At 41.5% G+C, this 18,960-nt stretch overlaps 1 protein-coding gene across 2 annotated transcripts in view; it reads left to right on the top strand.

The window, feature by feature from the left end:
• The window catches only part of SORCS3 (sortilin related VPS10 domain containing receptor 3), a 579,951-nt gene that overhangs the window by 532,081 nt on the left and 28,910 nt on the right, over positions 1–18,960 (top strand). For both annotated transcript variants that reach the window (XM_072805399.1, XM_072805400.1), the window contains exons 15-19: positions 263–380; positions 1,387–1,520; positions 10,641–10,754; positions 13,748–13,919; positions 16,262–16,448. In XM_072805399.1, coding sequence (XP_072661500.1) covers positions 263–380; positions 1,387–1,520; positions 10,641–10,754; positions 13,748–13,919; positions 16,262–16,448 — 725 coding nt within the window. The remainder of the gene's footprint in view (positions 1–262; positions 381–1,386; positions 1,521–10,640; positions 10,755–13,747; positions 13,920–16,261; positions 16,449–18,960) is intronic.

The following is an 18,960-nucleotide window of genomic DNA, read 5'->3' as shown; positions in this document are numbered from 1 at the left end:
AGTGCTTCCTATAACGCACCTATATTACTTTTGCAATTAAAAAATAGTTCATTTCAAACTCACTGTGAATACTGAATGTCAGTTGGCTAGAGTTATATAAATGGCGGCCTTTGTCCTAGCTGACCATCAGAGACCTCATTTTGCAAGAACCTATTGAGTCCAGGTGGCAATTCAGTCCTCTCTCTCTCCAGTACTTGCACATGAGTGATTGACTAGGGGGCTCTCTCTGCTTGTGTCTCCCATGCCTCCCCTGAACACTTAGAGTTTTTGGCCACTTCAGCCTCCGTTCCGAATGGCAGTTGGTGAAAGTGGACTACAAATCTATCTTCAGTCGGCGCTGCACCAAGGAGGACTATCAGACCTGGCACCTGCTCAATCAGGTACACCACAGATTAGGGGAATACTGGCTTTTTGGAAGAGGAACTATGACAAGATTTTTTGGTCATCTCTGGGCCTTCCTATTTGGAGGAAGAAGGTAGTGAGCCATCTGAATATGATAGTGGATTTGAGAAGAAAGGTTGGAGTCTACACATCCAGGCCCAGCATGAACAGATGATATTTTAGGGCCCCTCTTGCACCCTGGGATCCCAATCTACCCATTGAGGTCACCAAGTAGCCTAGGGCTGAGGTGACAATGATAAGCTGGGGCTTAGCTCTTCCTGGGGAGAAGTAAGCTCAGACAGCCAGGAGACTTATGTATAGTCTGTCATCTCACCTTCAAGTGGGGAGGGTGAGAACATTTGTTAGGCCATCCTGCAGTAAGAGCCCCAAGATCACTGGGAACAGGACTACAGGGAAAGGGTGAACAATGAGAGTGAGTGGCTCTAGAAATGGCAGATATTTGTTGCTATGCAACATAGCCAGACTTATGCATTCTCAGAAACACTGGATTCATGTAATTTGTACCAAGTTCTCCTCTTCTTTTTGTCTTTGATTGGGAATAAGGACTTTGATGTGGTTGTTTATCAGAGAAGGGAATTTTTGGGGCTAGCTTCAGTTTTACTCTGAAGATGGTGTGAAAATTCTGCCAGAAATGAGTTCTTTTCCACTAGAGCTTATACTGAGATCATTTGGGCAATCTGGAGATCTCTGAGGATGACTTAGAATCTTTGGATTTTCTCTGAAAGTAGGAAAGAAACAAGATGAAGTAGACATCATTGGCCTGGTTAGGTGGAGGGTCAAGATGGGATAGCTCTGTGATGTTCCTTTTATGTGGGAGGAAAAAGATTGGCTCTTTTTCCCTTGAGACTTCCTGAATGGTTGCTGGGAAGAAGATTGCTACATAGAGTGACCAAAAGAGAATGAAAAGACTAATATTTCTTAGAGAGGTTTATTTCACCTCCTTTGTGTTTTTCTGCCTCTCTCACTGTGGACTTTCTTTCTAAGGGGGAGCCCTGCGTCATGGGAGAAAGGAAAATATTCAAGAAACGCAAGCCAGGAGCTCAGTGTGCCCTGGGCCGAGACTCCTCAGGGACAGTGGTCTCAGAACCATGTGTCTGTGCCGACTGGGACTTTGAATGGTGAGTCCCTTGGCATCTCATTGTCAATTTCAGCCAGACATTTACCTGTTAGGGGATGGGAATGAAGATGGAGATAAGGAAGGAAGTCATGACCCACAGGTGGGAGGTGTGTTTACTGGCCTATGGGCCTGAGGGCTCTAATCCCTGGGCCAGATGGAAGTCTGTACCCCTGGAAGTAGAACAGGAGGAGACAGTTTCACAAAAAAACTCACTGTTCTATTAGGGAAGTGTGTCCAAGGAAACTTCTTCTCATTTTAAGTTAGCATCTCTGAGAAAGTATCAGAGAGGTTGGGTGGGGCACTGACGGAGCTTGGAGAGCTTCTGACTGGACAGCTACCTCCAGACATTTGTTCAAACGCTGATTTTCCATGTGAACTCTCTCTTTTCATCACCTTTTTCTCCCTCTAATAACAACCACAAAGAACAACTTTAAATCTCACCTCTTAACCGATGATTCACAAATTTCCAAATATTTACCTCCAGCTTGGACCTCACTGACTTCTAGGATGGAGACATGTGTGTCCATTTACAAACTCAGCTACCATCTCCCCTGGAATTGCAGATAGGGATTTTGGACTCAGGGTGGCCAAGGGGGAATTCTTGTGAACCTTACTAATGGGAGCAGTTTTTCAGCTATTTTTTGGACTGGTTTTTCCAAACTCAATAAAGTACACAGTTGCTTAAGTCAAAATCCCAGGAGAGCTTGATTTTTCCCTTTCCCTTACCCTAAGGTCCAGGCCATCCACAAGCCCTTTTAAGTCTTTGCCTCTAGAACACATTATTTTACTTATTTATTTATTCTAAAGATTGATTGATTGATTGACTGATTGGAGAGAAAGAGGAAGAAAGAGAGTGTGACCAGGGTCAGGAGGAGTAGAGGGAGACAAAAAGGGGAGAGAATCTCCAGCAGACCTCTGCTGAGCATGGAGCCCAAAGCAGGTCTTGATTCCACAATCCTGAGATCATGACCTGAGCCAAAACCAAGAGTCAGACATTTAACTGATTGAGCCAGCCAGGTGCCCCTCCAGAATACATTCTAATCCAAAGCACCTCTGCCCATTTCTCCCACAACCCAGACACTCCTACAGTCTACTATGTCTCTCTACTTCCACCCTTGTTGCCTAAAACTTCTCCTCACAGCAATGAAAATTAGACTATACATACCCAAATCAGATATTATCATTCTACCCTCAAAACTCTCCAGTGGCTCCTTCTCTCCCTTAAAATATCCTGTCATCTTCCTCCCTTGGCTTGCTCCACTCTAGATGATTTGGCCTGCTACCATTGTGCCTTATTTATTACTATGCTCCCCTCATTCACCATTTTGCAGCCACACTGCCATCTTCTTTCTATACCTTAATCAACCCAGGCCTATTCCTAGCAGAAACAACAGCAAGTTTAAGGCTTTCTTCCAAATCTCAGCCTGCCTGGCACCCCTAGATTACTCCTATGTCAGCAAAAATATTAGCTTCTCAGAAATGCTTTCTGAAACCACCTAATCTCACCTCCACCCTGACACTCTGACTCTCACCCTATTTCATGGTCTTCATATGGTGTCACCATATGGAGTGACCATGTTTTCTGATTGCCGTATTACTGCCATCTTACCCCAACAGAATGCAAGTGCCATGAGGCCAGAAACGTCAGACTTGCTTTATTGCCTTGCCCATGGTAAATTAAATAGTTGCACCGTGTTCCTAAATGTTGTTCCTTTTAGAAGTGTCAAAAAATGTCCCAAGTCTGTGCATGGGTGATCCCGATGGTGATGATCCCACTCTGATCCCAGCTGAATGAATTCCTTCTCTGCATCACACTCAAAAGTTGAAGTTTAATTTAAATATTTTTATAACCCATTCCAGGTTAAAAGACAAAGCTGAGTGCTCAGGCATCAGCCTATAAATATGGCAGGGCAGTGATAGAGTTGCATTTGGGCTTTTCTGTTTTGAATAACAGAAGTAAATCCAAATGGGTGCAGAACAGCTGCCCCTGCGAAGTAACCTTGTCCAACCTGTTTCTGAAGCTTGCTTTGTGCTGGAAGTCATCTTTGGTTCCCCACTTTCTATCAGGACTATAACCCGTAACTGCAAGCCAGATAGATGACTGTGGCTGCTCCCTACCTACTCTTCATCCCTGAACTCCTGCTTCTTCTGGAAGCTTGACCTCAGTGAGAGTCATTCAAATGGGATATGCTAAATGGAATTTAATTTGAATGTCAGCGTCCTCTCTGTGGCACTTCTGACCCTGTGGAAACAGGATATTTTTACACTCAAGAAGACTAATTTTCAATTATTAACCACAATCCAGCAAAATTGTCATAGCAATATATGCAGTAGGTGCTTGAGAGTGATGATGCGTGACATATTGATGTCAGCTTAAATATTCAGAATATGAATTCCGGTGTTCCTTGTGTCCATCTGCAGACTGACTCCTTGGAGGCACACTGTGTGTGCATGCCGTGCTACATTTTCTCCTGTGTCTCTCTGAGCATAATAGACCCTCACCCACTGTTGGGAAACCTCATAATATGGAATGAAAAACTGTAACATAGATATTTTTCTTTTAGTAATTCCATTAACATTTACTAGGCTGGAAAAATTTACAGCTCTGATATTCATAGTTTGTGACTTTGGCAAAGTTTCTTAATCTCTCTGATTTCACCTTCTCAGTGAAATCCTATTGTATTTGTAATATGAATTGTATTGTAATTGTAATACAATTACAATATTGTAATACAATTATATTTGTAAAATACAAATATATAACATTTATCTCATTGGTTGCTAGAGAGGAATAAGTGAATCAATCTAATCATTAATGTAGGTAAGGTGTTCATCAGATTGGTGTAGGCATCCATATGGTAGCTGTGGTTAATCTTGTGCCCCAGAGTTAAGTGGTCCCCGTGGTGTTTTTAGCAAGTAAACCAGAGCTTATGCAGCCAAATGTGTCCTATCTAGAAAGTCGTACCTTTGGGTGTTATCCATTCTTTCATTGTTGGTGGCACTGCTTAAAATATGTCTGAGCCCTTCTTTGGGAACTGCTATCAGAATGTATCTGTGAGTAAAGCAGGGAAAAATAAGAAGCCTTTGCAAGGTATTCTTTGGTTCTCACACTTGCATTGGTAGAGGTACCACCTGGATACAACATTCTGTGATATCATTACTGGTACTATGGCATTTTGATGAGAAGAAAATGAACATCTGGAATGTGAGTTACTTGACCAAGATCACATAATGGAGAGAAATCTGGAGTTCAAGTGCAAGTCTGGCTAAATCCTGTGTTCTTTCCACTATATCATGCTATTTCTTAAGAAATCAAATAAGCCTTTGCTATTAGATTCACTTGATGTTTCAGAAGAAACAGTTCCCCAAAGTTTAGTTATTCTAACATTAAAAGTCATTCCCAAAATGCACTACTTTTACATATGGAAGAGACCATTTCTTTTTTTTTAAGATTTTATTTATTCATGAGAGACACAGAGATAGAGAGAGTCAAGAGACATAGGCAGAGGGAGAAGCAGACTCCCTGCAGAGAACCTGATCTGGGACTTGACCCAGGGATTCCAGGATCACATCCTGAGCCAAAGGCAGATGCTCAACCACTGAGCCACCCAGGCATCCCTGGAAGAGACCTTTCATTTCTGATATTTCTGTTGTTTTCCTACAGTGGTTTTTATGGAAAATAGGCTTGAGTATTTGAAATTGTTTTGCTTTTAAGTGAACTTCAACAAGCATAAGTATTGGTTCAAAAATATTATTTTTCCATTAAATATAGTTTGTTTGTCTCCAATTTTCTTGCTAGAAATCAGTGCATCACAACAATTTCATAGCCCTGTGTCCTTCTCAATAGTCCTTCCTACCAGGAACTGTTATTAGCTAAAGAATCTGAAAAGCCCAGCTCAGTTAGTATAAGTAATTATGATGTACATACTACATAGTTGTTTGCCTAAGCCAAATCAGGTCATATTCATTTGATTGGTTCAGGCAACTTTTAAGTGTTGACAGCAGGGACAGCAGGGAGAGGGAGTAACCTACTTTAATCAGATTGGTGGAAGGGGGAGTTGGGGCTGGGGAGGATGAATTACCTGTCTTGATTTGGGTGGAAAAGTTAAGAAATATAGCCAGAATCCACAAAGGGAGGATATTTTCACTCTGTATCTTTTCTTTGTTTGAAGAGGAATGGTTTTAGACTCTCAGAAGCATTTATTTGTACAATAATATGCACCCTTCCATCCAGAGTGCATGTCAATAATAAGCATGAATTTTGCATAAATAATGATGTTTCTACTTAGTAGCCTCATGCTGATTCTAGAGAGCCACTTCCATTGTGGCACTGGTAAAGGGCCATAAATAAATCCTCCCTGAGAATTAAGTTTGTCAGGGACTTGTGGGTAGTCAGAAAAAGGAGCATAAGAGACCTGCTCTGAAGTCATATGAGGCTCCTAGAAAGGACTTGCCCTCTGAGAGATGCAGATACCTTTGTTCAATGAGAACCAGGTTGAACCAGGTTGAACCTAATCATTCTTTTGTCTCATTCATCCAACCACTCACTCAGCAGTAACTTTTGTTGAGTACCTACGATGCACCAAGTCCTTTAGATGGATTATCTTACTTAATCTTCTCAACCAGCTTCTGGAAGGAGAGTCTTTTATTGGAGGCATTTTATAGATGAAGAAATGGAGACACAAACAGGTTAAGTAACTCTTTCAAAATAATAATATTCTAACCCTAGAGTCCTGAGTCTTGGTGTGTTTTAGTTTTTCCTTGCAGGTGTGGTATAGTTCCAGATCCACACAGTGAGTTTATCATGTGGTAATGTGGAAGAGAGAGGGAAGAGATATAGAGGGATGCCGTCGTACATAAGTGCAGGTGTATCTGAAATCCATCTAACAATTAGTATTCTGCATATAGAGCACAATAACTAGGGGCTAAATTCTATAATCCCGATTTATGCTGTTTAATATAGTAGTCACTAGTCATGTGTGGTTATTTACATTAAAATTAAATAAAATTAAACATTCAGTTCTTCAGTTGCACTAGCCACATTCCGGGTGTTTGGTAGTCACATGTGACTAGTGACTACCATAGTAGATAGAATAGATGTAAAACAGAAAGTTCTTTCAGACGGCACTTATCCTACCTGTAAGTGCCAGAGTGGTCAGAGCAAAGAGTGGAAGGCTTCCTGTAGGAGGTAATGATTGAGCTGTGTAAACTTGCTGCCAAGTACAAGGAAAAGGGGCAGCACTTCCAGAAAAGCAGAGACTGTTGATGAGTAGAGGGATGAGTTGTTGATTAGCAGAGGGATGAGGGAAGATAGGTAGCATGGGGTTTGATAAGGAGAAATATCTGAGGGATGATTGCTGGGTTATTCAATTTTTGAAACGTTTTGGGTGTAATCATTTTTCTCCATGCCTATATTTAGGCTTACACCTTAACAAAGTGCTGATGATGTTAATTATTATTCCATTGTTTGTGTTGATGTTTTTGTTGTGGTTGCTTTGGTTTGTTGAGTGTTCACTCTGCGCCTGCCAAAAAGGTCTGTCTTCCTGATCTCCTAAAATGTGACAGAAACACCTGTGGAGGACTGTTCCTGGAATTTCAGTTGCCAAATAGGAGAATGGAGGAACCGAGGGGATCAGTGAAGTAGTGATAGGGCTGTGCATGGTCTAAGAGTAGGAAGCCCCAGCAGCTGGGAGAGCAGAGACCATGACTCTGGGCTGGCTCCAAGAGTCTCAGAATGTCATTCCTGGGGACCAGAGGGGCCCTCCCTTATGATGAATAAGTCTGTGCTCCATGGGATTGTACTAATGCTGATTCAAGGGTCAGGAGTCTCAATTATCCCTCCATCTGCCGTTGTCAGCTGTGGATTGGACCCAAGGAATACAAGCGCCCCTTCCAGTTCAGGTATGCAGAAGCTTTATGATTTCTGAAGTTTGTCTGTTACTTCTTTAAGTGGTCTAAGGCTTCTCCCTGAATGGGATTTGGAGGGCATACATCTCTTGGAAATGGACGAATTTCCCCCTAAACTTTTAGAAGTTCCAAACCCTTTTATAATCAACCAAGATGCAGAGGTGACTTATTTCTGGAAAGAAACTGGTTGTGTGTTTGCAGAAGCTGTGGCAGCATACTTCCCTGAGGCAAATGAGACTTTCTGGTACATTCTCTCCAAATGTCACAATTCAACAGAAAAACACCTTTCCCCCAGGAAGTTGGAACAGCAGCTGGAACTGCTTGTTTGCTGAAATCATGCAAACTCCAGAGCTGAAGGGAGTATGAGATTTTAATATACATTTAGCAGAAGTTAATGAAGAAGTCCACAGCTTAGGGGCAGCCAGTGATGTTTCTGTTAATGTTATTAAATATTAATGAGGTGCTTTTTTATCTTTGGGGCAAAATGGCATGCCTGATGTACTTTTTTTAATTACTGCATCGCTAACAGGTAGCAGAGCTGAACAGAACTGCTAAAGATGGTTACATTTAGGAAAGAGCATTAAGACATTTCTCTCCTTCCCAAAGCTGTTTAGGAGGGCACTCTTCCTTCAAAGATTACTAATATTGCTCAGGGTTAGCAGGACATTCAGTAGATTTAGCTCATATAGCAACTGGGGAATTTTCTAGAAGCAGTGCAGACACATCGTAGCCCAAATGTTTCTACCAATAAGTAATACTTAGAAACAGATATTCAGTGCCGTGCTGGTAAATATTTAACTACTGGCTCTCTTGGAACAAATAAAGAAATAAGTTCTCATTAGTAGTATTTTCCGATTTTTATAAATATTCCCCAAGTGTGGCTGATTTCTAGCTACCAACATGACATCAGTGAATACAAAATTGAGAAAAGATGTGCAGTAGCACAATATTATTATTATAGAGAAATAGTATTATACAGTATTTCTACCACACAGGTACACAAATGTAAAGAACCTCAAGAGCACAGATAAAAAAATAATATATAACATTTTATATATAACATAATACATATTACTATTACAATAAAGTTAGCAAAATAACAAGGAATCTCTGTTACTTTTCAAATATATTTAATTAAAATTTTATATAACTTAATTTTTGATAATGGCTGTGTTTAACAACCATTAATTAGCTTGCAAAAATCCCGAAATTTTAAGTCCATTCTCATGAGGAGTTATAAGCTGTCACAGCACTGAGTCCGCAGTGAACTTGCAAGCGGAGAGATCTGCAATCATTGATTAGGAGGCACGGCAAAGCATTTGCTTGACAGACATGTCCCTTTCTCCTTTTCTTCCAGTTTTATTTAAACATGGCCATATCAAAGCTGGTCTTGAGTTCCACCTTTCTTGCTCAGGCATCTGTCGAGCCCTTGGGATGCTTTCTGGGGCCCACACTGGAGGTTCACCTGTGGGCTGACTTCTCCCTGCAGATAGACCCAATCGATGGGATAATCAATGTGATTACTTTTAAACATAATTGGAGTATTTATTCACCCGGTAAATATTCAACACCTCCAACATCCTAAGTACTGCTTGAACTCTTATATTGACAAACAAAACTATCAGAGGTCTCTGTAGCTTCAGTGTTTCCAGCATGCTGTGGTCACAAAGATGTTGTCTGGGGAATCCGCCTCTTCTGACCTACATGTTGAAGGATACTTAGCAAACTACCAAACATAGACAAGGTGGAGTGCTTCAAGCCCAGGAATAACACATGTGGAAACAAAGAGGGTCGAAAAGTTGGCCTGGACTGTTGAGGTATGAGTTCGGTGTAGAGGAAGATGGTGAGGAGGTAGGATGGGGTGACACTGGGAGGACAGTTCATGTAATCTCATCAATCAGTTGGTGCTTCCTAACTGCACCGCTTCATACTGTATTATCATGTTCTGCTTCCTGCTGTATTATTCTGTCTTTTGGTTGGATTTGAGGCATGTTGTATCCCTCTCTCCAAAGACTCAAAGCCCTTGAGGGCAACGATTGTTGCACTTCTCTCCCAAGACAGTGCACATATTGAGTAATAAGTAAACGTGGAATTAAACTTGTATTCCTTTCTCCCTTTCCTTCCTGTCCTAGTCACACACATAGACAATTTGCCTCCATTTTCATTGTGCCTTAATTTAATCTTGGCTCAAAGAACGTAGGAGCAGAAAAAGAAAGGAGGGGTAGGTCTGGAGAGAGTGACTTCCCTGGCTGTTTTATGTTTCCTTAACACTCAGAGGATCAATATTCAAATGTCCAGATTGTTCTTCCTGGTCTGTGGGTTTCAGGAAATCCTTGGATGCTTAACTTAGAAACATGAATTCTCCTGCCAAGTGAAGCCACCCTCACTGACCTCTGGTTGGTTTCAAGAGCAATAATACTTTCTTTATTGCTCTTTTTCTACCCTGACATTTATGCATCTGGGAGCCTTATGAAACTCGGGAAGTAAGGAAACACCATTTGCATATCATATGGGGGCTCTCCTTTCTACATTGGTCTGTTACTTCTTAGTTTTGGAATGGGAGGAAAGGAGAAGGGAATTATACCTGAGTTCATTTTATTAGAGCTAGGCTTTAATGAAAACATGGAAAAGAACCACAGTTTTGTGTTGTTTGTAGGGAAACAGAGAACCTGTGTTATATGTATTTGGGATAATTTGGCTGTTTGTATTACGTGAATGCAAATGTATCTGTTTGAGAAAGACTTTGTAGGAAAAATTAAAATAAAAGCTATGAAATTAATTTTGGAATAACACCTGTGAAATCTTACCCAGAAATGAATCTTGACCTTTAAAATCATCTTCTCGTTGTCATTCACTTATGTCAGTAACTCCACTGTGATCCAGAGTATGCTTTTAAGCTTCTAGTATCCCTGACACCCACCTCCAGCCAGTGTACCTGCTACATGATGTACATCCATACCTTTGTTTAAACTGGAATCTTCATTTGATAATGCACTATTCCTTATGCACACTGGATTTCCAATGATTTGGGATTTTTTTCTAAATCTAAAACTCCATTCTCAGAGTATAAATACTTGCTCTCACTGGGATTATTTGAGAGAACTCATTGCAGCTTTTTGGAAGACTATAGGGATGTATTTGTGTTTGTGTGTGTCTGCGGGTGTGTTAACATTTGTGCATCTATACCAGTGAACAATATTCATTTTCTGGACAGTGATTATGGCTATGAGAGACATGGAGAGAGCCAGTGTGTCCCAGCTTTCTGGTACAACCCAGCATCCCCGTCAAAGGACTGCAGCCTTGGTCAAAGCTACCTTAACAGCACTGGGTAAGTAAAACACATGAAGACACTTTATTCACTATTCTCCTGTTTCCCTCGTTTGGGATCAAAGATAGCATTTCTGTTGAAGCAAGATGGAGCATAGATACTTTGTTTGCAAGTGGCTTCTGAAGAAAGCTGAGGATTTCTTTAGCTGAGAGCAGCTTTTTTGGAATGTCTGAAGAGATTCCAGATTACCAGATTTTAATACCCTTTTTCCATTTGCTTCTGGCAGATCATAGCTATTGTTTTGGTCAGGCTTTCTCTTCTGGAAAGAGATGCCACCTCATTTTGGGGGTTCCTGAGGGAAATAAATTAATACAAGTGGTAGGCACATATGATAGTACTCTCCAGGGATGGATGGACTGAAGCTCTCCTAGACTGATGCTGGAAACTGAAACTGCAAATTCAAAAGTCCTGTTCGAGGACTTCCTGGAATAAGGTCAAGTCACACTTTCTGTAATTGTCAGGTTATGTGTGTGTTTCTTCCTCTGCTCACTTACAATTACTCAGGTGCTTGAGAAAATATTTCCTCAAAGACTTGCTGTCTTCCCCTCTCCTCTGCCACCTCCATGGCCCAGAACAGATTTGGAAAATGGATTGGTGGTCTGAGACAGCACTTTTCAAATTTCAGTGTGGTGTGAATCACCTAATGCTCTAGTTAAAATGCAGCTTCTGATTTCGTAGATCTGGGGTGGGACTGAGATCCTTCATCTCTAAGAAGCTGCCCAGCGATGTTGACATTGCTGGCCCTGGGACTATTCTTTGAGTAGCAGAGGACAAAGGTGTTCTGGACTTCATTCTCAACTCGTCCAATGGATCCTCTGCCATGCCGTACCAGTTACTCACCATCTCAGTACTTTTACCTTCTCTGGTTATAAAATACTGGTAGGTACTGTCTACCCAAGTGATGTTAACAGAGGGGGAAAAAAGTGTTGGAAGAGATGTGCTGAGGGGAATAAGCTGCTGAAACACAAGAATTTTTAGCTCAATATTGAGTTCTTAGGGGACTGTTGCTGGGGCTTGAGCTGGGGCTTAAGCACTTTTGATATTATTTTATTGTAGGTATCTGGTTCAGGGATTTAAGCCATTCAAACTGTAGATCCAGCAGAATGAACTTAAGAGAAATGGTATCAGAGAACATAGTGCTATGTTCTAGGCCGCCAAATTACAAGCCAGAGCACACCTTGGGCAAAATTGGAAGAGGATTGCGTAACAACATTCCCTATGATCATGTGACATGATAGGTATACCTAATTTTAAGCAACTTAGTTAGGTATAACAAAACCTCAAATAGCCAGCCAAATAAATCAGGGAGATGAAAGGGAAAGATAAGTTTTTTTCCCAAAGATTTACTACAAATGTCTACACTTATCTCTAGGTTGCTTAAATGTTTGCTTACATTACAAGTTGTCAGCTGGGCAGTTGAGGTTGAAGAAGAGTAGAGGATATCAAGTTTGCATTAGGATATGGTACCCACCAAAATATCTGCCATAATTAAAAATTAAATATCTTATAAATGACTAAAAGTCAGCAAGAAAGTATAAACTGATTACAAAAGCTTGATTCCGTAGACTCATGCTGACCAAAAGAACGAAAATATGAGCTACATATGTAGTTTAAAATTTTCTAGTAGCTACATTAAAAAAATTTAAGGCAAAATTGATTTTACTAATATATGTTATTTAACCTAATATGTCAAAAATAGTATCATTTCAATATGCAAGACTAACCACATTTTAAGTGCTCAGTAGTCACAGGTAGAAAGTGGTTAGCATATTGGATATAGTTCTAGACCCATTGTGAGCTCAGCTGGCAATTAAAAATAATGTGTATCTACAAGGGGATATACTGTAATTCTATCTGAGGAAGTAACTACACACAGCATTTGCTTAATATCCTCCTGAGATCTTTGGATGGAGATATAGGGCTAGTAGTTCAGCAGTGTTTGAGGGGTGGGAAAATATCAGGTATAGTGGAAGATACATATCATTCATAAAGAATTTTGTTTCATCTGCTTTCAACTGAGGGGCTATTAGAAGAAGGCAACATGGATGGTTGGGTTAATTACTCCTGACATACAGGGTAAAAGAAGACATGATACAATGATGGTCGTGATGGTGGTGCATTTATATTACGTGGTTTTACCAGAAGGCTGATGGTATGCAGCCTTATAGATAGTGGAAATAATGTCTGTCCTGCAGGTCAGGATTTTGGACAAGCTGTTGGCTTGGCTTCCCATGCTGGGATCAGTGGTCAAGCAAGATGGCATGGCATCACTGCACAGAGATGCTCTTGTTCTAAAAGGCCACCGTGCTTTGTGGGGAGGTTTCTTGGACTAGCTTCCTCTCTGAGCTAATTTATCAGTAAGACTGAATAGGAGCTTCAGACTTGGGCTTCTGATCCGGCATTTGCATTGAGTGGGAAGAGAAATATTAGTAAGGAGAGAAAATGTGTCGTAAAATAGCCTATGGGCTCCAGAGTCAGGACAATTAGGTATTAAAGCATGGATGGATGGCCTGGGGGTAAAGGGGAACAGGAAAAAGCTTCCTGACAAATCAGTTAGAAGTCTGATCCTTTGGCTGCTTTTTGGGTACACAGAACTGGAGACAGCCTTAGGGAAATAAAAACAAGTCCCCCCATTACAGGGAGGAGCACTTCTCGCTTCTCTTGCTCCACTAGTCTGGTGGGTCTGCCTCCTTCTGTCTTACATGTGAGTCAGACATTGCTTTTTCTTGGCTGTTTTAGACACTGATCTGATCCGTGGCTCACCAGGTAGGATCAATAATAAAGTTTAAAGAGCTGCTCTTCCTCAGATGGAGGGATAGCAGTTCTTCAACATTTGTTTGGCTTCTTAAATGGCTTTCTTCCTTGAGACTCAGTTTTCAGGAGCAGCTGCGCCAAACACCTCTCCCTGTGGCTTTCCCACACCCTCTTTCTAACATGCACACATGTGCACACGTGCTCGCCCCACAACACCGGCACCTGTCAATACTCCTCAGGTACCGGCGGATCGTGTCCAACAACTGCACGGACGGGCTGAGGGAGAAGTACACAGCCAAGGCCCAGATGTGTCCAGGAAAAGCCCCTCGAGGCCTCCACGTGGTGACGACTGATGGCCGCCTGGTGGCAGAGCAGGGGCATAATGCAACCTTCATCATCCTCATGGAGGAGGTAGGTGTTGTCCTGGTCTCGAGGTCATGACTCACTTCCCAGAGAGGGAAGAAAAGAAAGATCAGGTATCCCCACAGATCCCAGCACCAGAGTCAATGGCTAAAGACACCTGGGGTAAAAGAAGGCTTAGATATTAGGGACCCTCTTCCCTTTCTCCCATACCGCAGACCCAGGTTCCCCGGCCCGCTTGTCTCTGGGCAGATGTATCCTTTGAGGTCCCCCTTTACTTTAGGGTCTACTTTGTGGAAGGAATGTTTCTCACCAGAAGACCATATAGTCTAAACTCTAACAGGAGAAGGGAATTCCTATTTTTCCTGTTGCTCCCAGGAACCTGTTTTGCTTTATCCTAACCCTTAACCTTCCTGATTAAAAAGGCCCAGAAGGCCTTTTCAGAGAGTCTTGAAAGTATGAGTGTGAGTGTGGGGTAAGATTATTACAATCCTTTGAACTTATTTGTATAAAGAATGTCACATTAGTTGCTTTTCCATCGGCAAGTTTCTCCATTATTTCATTTTTTAGTGTCTTTTGCAATCAGGACAGTAAAATCAGCCCGCATTCATTCATTCCAGGATGGAAATAGCTGTGTCTTATGCTTCTTGCTCCCTATATAAGCTATTTCATCTCCTTCCCAAACCAGGGAGCTTTTCAGGCACTCCTTGCTGAGGTGGTGGGGCAAGAAAGCTTGCCTGATTTACAAAGCCCTCAAATTTGTATGCAAATTGGTCTGTACTCTTCAGATCTTGGAAAGAGACCAAAACAGGCCAGGAGTTTTTGTTGTTTTTTTTTTTTTTTTTTTTTTTTTCCCCCTCTAAACATGAATACTTCAGAAACCTTTAAAGTCTGGCCTGTACTGTACAGGACGGTGAAGGTTCCTTATCCTGGGTTGACAGATTCTTCAGCCTTCACCCACACTGGGCACTTGAATTAAGGGACTTTAACATTCACAGGAGGTCATTATCACATTTCCACTAGGGAGTTTCCAGGACCAGAGCTATAAAAACCTTCTCTTGAATGGATATGAAGAGCCATGATCTTATCCATTTGAATTGCCTCCAGTTCATTTCCACTTCAATTTATATTCATAAACTCAAGGGTAGTCAACATTGTGTGGGGGGCAGGGGAGCACGTATCAGTATTTCACTCACATCTGGGTTGCCATGGGGGAAGACGCAGAACATGAAACTGTGATCAGTGCATATTCACTGGACAGAGGGATTGGCTCACAGTTCCAAAATGATCTATACCCCTTTTTAGTCCATCAACCATCTTTGTAAATAGAACTGATTCTTGTTTCTCATCTAGGATCCTTGTTTTGTGGTCAGGTTCAATTGCATTTATCCAAAGTGTTGACCCAGTCTAGTGGGAGGAAGGAAGAATAAGGGTGGGGTTCAACATCAGCTCTTAAGAAGCCGAGCATCAGCTTGGGATGGTAAGATGCACTCACCTGAACGGATGCCATCACACCACCAGGTGGCACCTGGGGGGGCTCTTGGCCTTCCAAGAGCAGAGAAATCTGTGAGCTGGGATGGTTGGAAGAGGCTTCAGGGTAGAAGGGCTAAGACAGGTTAGGGAAAATCCAAGGTCAACAGAGCACAGATAAAATTTTGACTGGTATGCAGTATTCATGTCTAGACTGGGAATAATCATCCTACCTCACAGAGTTATTTTGAAAGTGTAGTATATAGTATGTGTTAAGTGATTAGCATAATGCTTTGAACACAGTACTAAATCTTAAAACATAGGAACAATTATAATTATAGCAATGTAGTTGAAAGCATTAGTATTGAAACCAGACTGCCTGGGTTCCAAACTTATCTCTTCCACTACCAGCTGTGAGACTTTGGTCTACTTATTTTATGTATTTTTGCCCCCATTTGTAAAATGGGGAAAGTAATGCCTTCTGCATTATAAAGTTGTGAGATTAATTCCTTGGAACTGAAAAGAAACTTTATAAGTGTTCGCTGTTACTATTTTTGCTATTGTTATTTTTTGACACAGGAGAGGAATAATGAAACCATGTATTTGAGGGAACAGAGAATGCCTTGGCTGTCCCACTCCAGAGCTCCCTAGAGGCTTTACTTATCTCTTAGTGCCCTAGTGCCCATTCAACCAGCTCAGGCCGCCTCAAGCTTGGGCACCTGGGGTTAACAGGTCCATAGTACCTGCCCATAGTGCCCAGTGGGTATCACCTAAGAGACTGATGATTGTGTGTGGGGTGCTTCGCCCCCTGGGAAAGGCTCTGGGTCCTCAGGAGGGGGATGCTGAAGGCACAGGACCAAGCATCAAATAGGAGTCAGACTGGGCCATGGCAATGTGCCCCAACAGCTATACCCCCTTTTCAGGGAGATCTCCAAAGGACAAACATCCAGCTTGACTTTGGGGATGGAATTGCGGTGTCCTATGCTAACTTCAGCCCCATCGAGGATGGCATCAGGCACGTGTACAAGAGTGCGGGGATCTTCCAGGTGACGGCCTATGCAGAGAACAACCTGGGCTCAGACACAGCTGTCCTCTTCCTGCACGTGGTTTGTAAGTAGCATGAACCATTTTCTTTCTTACGTTCCTTCCAGTTGACAAATCCCACTGTCCAGACTTCTGGGACACAGAGCTGAGACTGCATTTGGTGTGACTACTGCCCCAAATAATGACCCACATTGAAAGACTGAGATGTGTGCTCATCTGTGTTTCAGTTTTCTGGAACTGAAGTAGATTATTCTGAACTGTGTTTCAGGTTTCTGATACTGAAGTAGATTATTCTGAAAGTTTGGTTAACATGACCAACTGGCCCCTTCTTTTCAGTTCCACTATATTCTGATGGAATTACGGACTTGCAGACACACATTTGGGTAACAGTCCCTTCCCTTTGCTATGGAGACTCCTAGGGATAGAGGAAGAAGAAACCAGTTCATGGCCACAGATTCACTTTCAAGCAGCTGTGAATGAAGGCAGCCCAAATCAAAGTAAATTTCTAATCTCTGCTGGAAGAGCTAAAGAAGGATTAAAGAAGCATGTTTAGCTTTTTTTAAATGTAGTACTGAACACACAAAAGAACTTAATTCTTACATACAAGGTTACTGGTTCTTCTTCTTCTTCTTCTTCTTCTTCTTCTTCTTCTTCTTCTCCTTCTCCTTCTCCTTCTCCTTCTCCTTCTCCTTCTTCTTCTTCTTCTTCTTCTTCTTTTGTCCTAGAACATATTTCATTGCTACTGACTATTGCGTGGCACAAACCAAACAAAAGCTGAAGTCCCAAAGTACTTTGTACTGGATATGTTTTGTGTATCTTCTATCCTGGGACTTAGTTCATGTAAACTAAAACTTAAATATTATGATTTTAAAATATTGAATCCAGACATATTGTTATGGGGCTTGGTATTGATTTCCTGTGTCTTTATCAGTGATACTCACAAGCCTAAGGAATTCTGTAGTTCTGATTTACATACCTTATGATGTTTTGGGAGTAATATGCTACCTATGGTGAAATTTATATTTTAAAAAGTCTAAGTGAATATAAGGAGTGCCTCCAACTCAATGATAACAAACTCCACTATATTAACAACCCACATTTAAAAGGTTTCTAGGAAACAGTAGGCTACTTAGTCTCTTAGCATTTGATCCTAATAGTAGCACAAGGACCAACAGTGATTGGGGAAGTGCATGGGGGACACCCGGATTACAGATCAGTAATATCCCTAAAGATGTCAGGCTGCATGACCATGAGGTAAATTATTCCTACTGTGGGTCTTCTGAACTCCAACTTTAAAATGGCTTAATTCTAACTGATACCTTGACTCAAGGGGCTCTTATAAAAGCATATAGGAAATATAAATAAAACATCCAATTATTTACTAATTTACTCAGCAAAAGTTTGTTGATATATATATGGCATTCCTCAAGTCCCTGGGGGAGGGCAGGTGCTGCTAGAAATGGACCACACTACACCAACTATACTCATTCTGTGTCAGAAGCACCACGTCAAAGACCCAGGCAGGTGATGTGCAAGGTATTCATAACCCAGGGTTTAGAGCAGAAGGATGGACTCTGTTTGAAATCTGATCATATCTCTTTGTTAAATATCTAATACTGGTCAACTTTCTTGCTCTTTACAAACTTCTGAATCCTCATCTTTAATATTTAGGTTATAGGGAAGCTATGAGAATCAATTTGGATTATGTGTATGGCTCAGGGGTCCCCAGGACCACACCTCCTCATGTTTGTTGATTCACTAAAAGGACTGATAGTCTCCACATAGAAGCATACTCAAACTATGATTTATTTCAACGAAAGGAGAAAAAACAAGATCAGCAAAGGGAAAAGGGCAATGGGGCAAAGCCTGGAGCAAACCAGTTGTGACCTGCAAGGAGTCCTCTCCCTGTGGTGTCTTGTAAGACGTGAAATTCCTCCAACCAGGAGTTCTAGCAACATGTAAGAAGGGCTTTTTGCCAGGAAGCTCCTTAGAGACTTGTACCCATGGTTTTTACTGGGGACTGGTCAAGTAGGCATCCACTGCCAAGCATATGCCAAAATACCAGACATCCTAAGGAAAATACATATTTAGAATATTTTGGCATAAACTGTCTAGGCGTGGTGAACCACTCTTATCAGTTAAGTCTCAAAGCCAAGTTTCCAGATGCTAGCAAGGGCTAATCTTGCACACAAGTCTTTCTAAGGATGGCAGTTTCAGGCCTATGTTAACATTTTCCTGCACAGTATACAAATACCACTTGCCACCCAGCTTGGCACATGATGAATGTTACTCGTTATAGCAATTACTAAGGACTACCTACTAACTTTCTGCCTGCTCACTTCTGCTGCATTTATAAATGAAGACAGAGAAAATTTACTTTCCTGTATCCCAACGACCTGCCCCACCCGTATTCCTAATTCTACCAATAGTGGACCTTGCCTGAAGGGTGCAAAGACCAGTGTATCTTAGGGGCAAAAAACACAATAGCAAGGAACTGATTTATACTGTGGGTTATGTGCATGAAGGAGGAAATGTTCCTTGAAACTTTTATCATGCTCATAATTCCCTCCAAATCAAT

The sequence above is a fragment of the Canis lupus genome, chromosome 29 (genome assembly GCF_048164855.1).
Source record: "Canis lupus baileyi chromosome 29, mCanLup2.hap1, whole genome shotgun sequence".
NCBI lineage: Eukaryota > Metazoa > Chordata > Mammalia > Carnivora > Canidae > Canis > Canis lupus.
The sequence above is the reverse complement of the archived record's forward strand: the minus strand, read 5'-3'. Positions and strand labels throughout refer to the sequence as shown.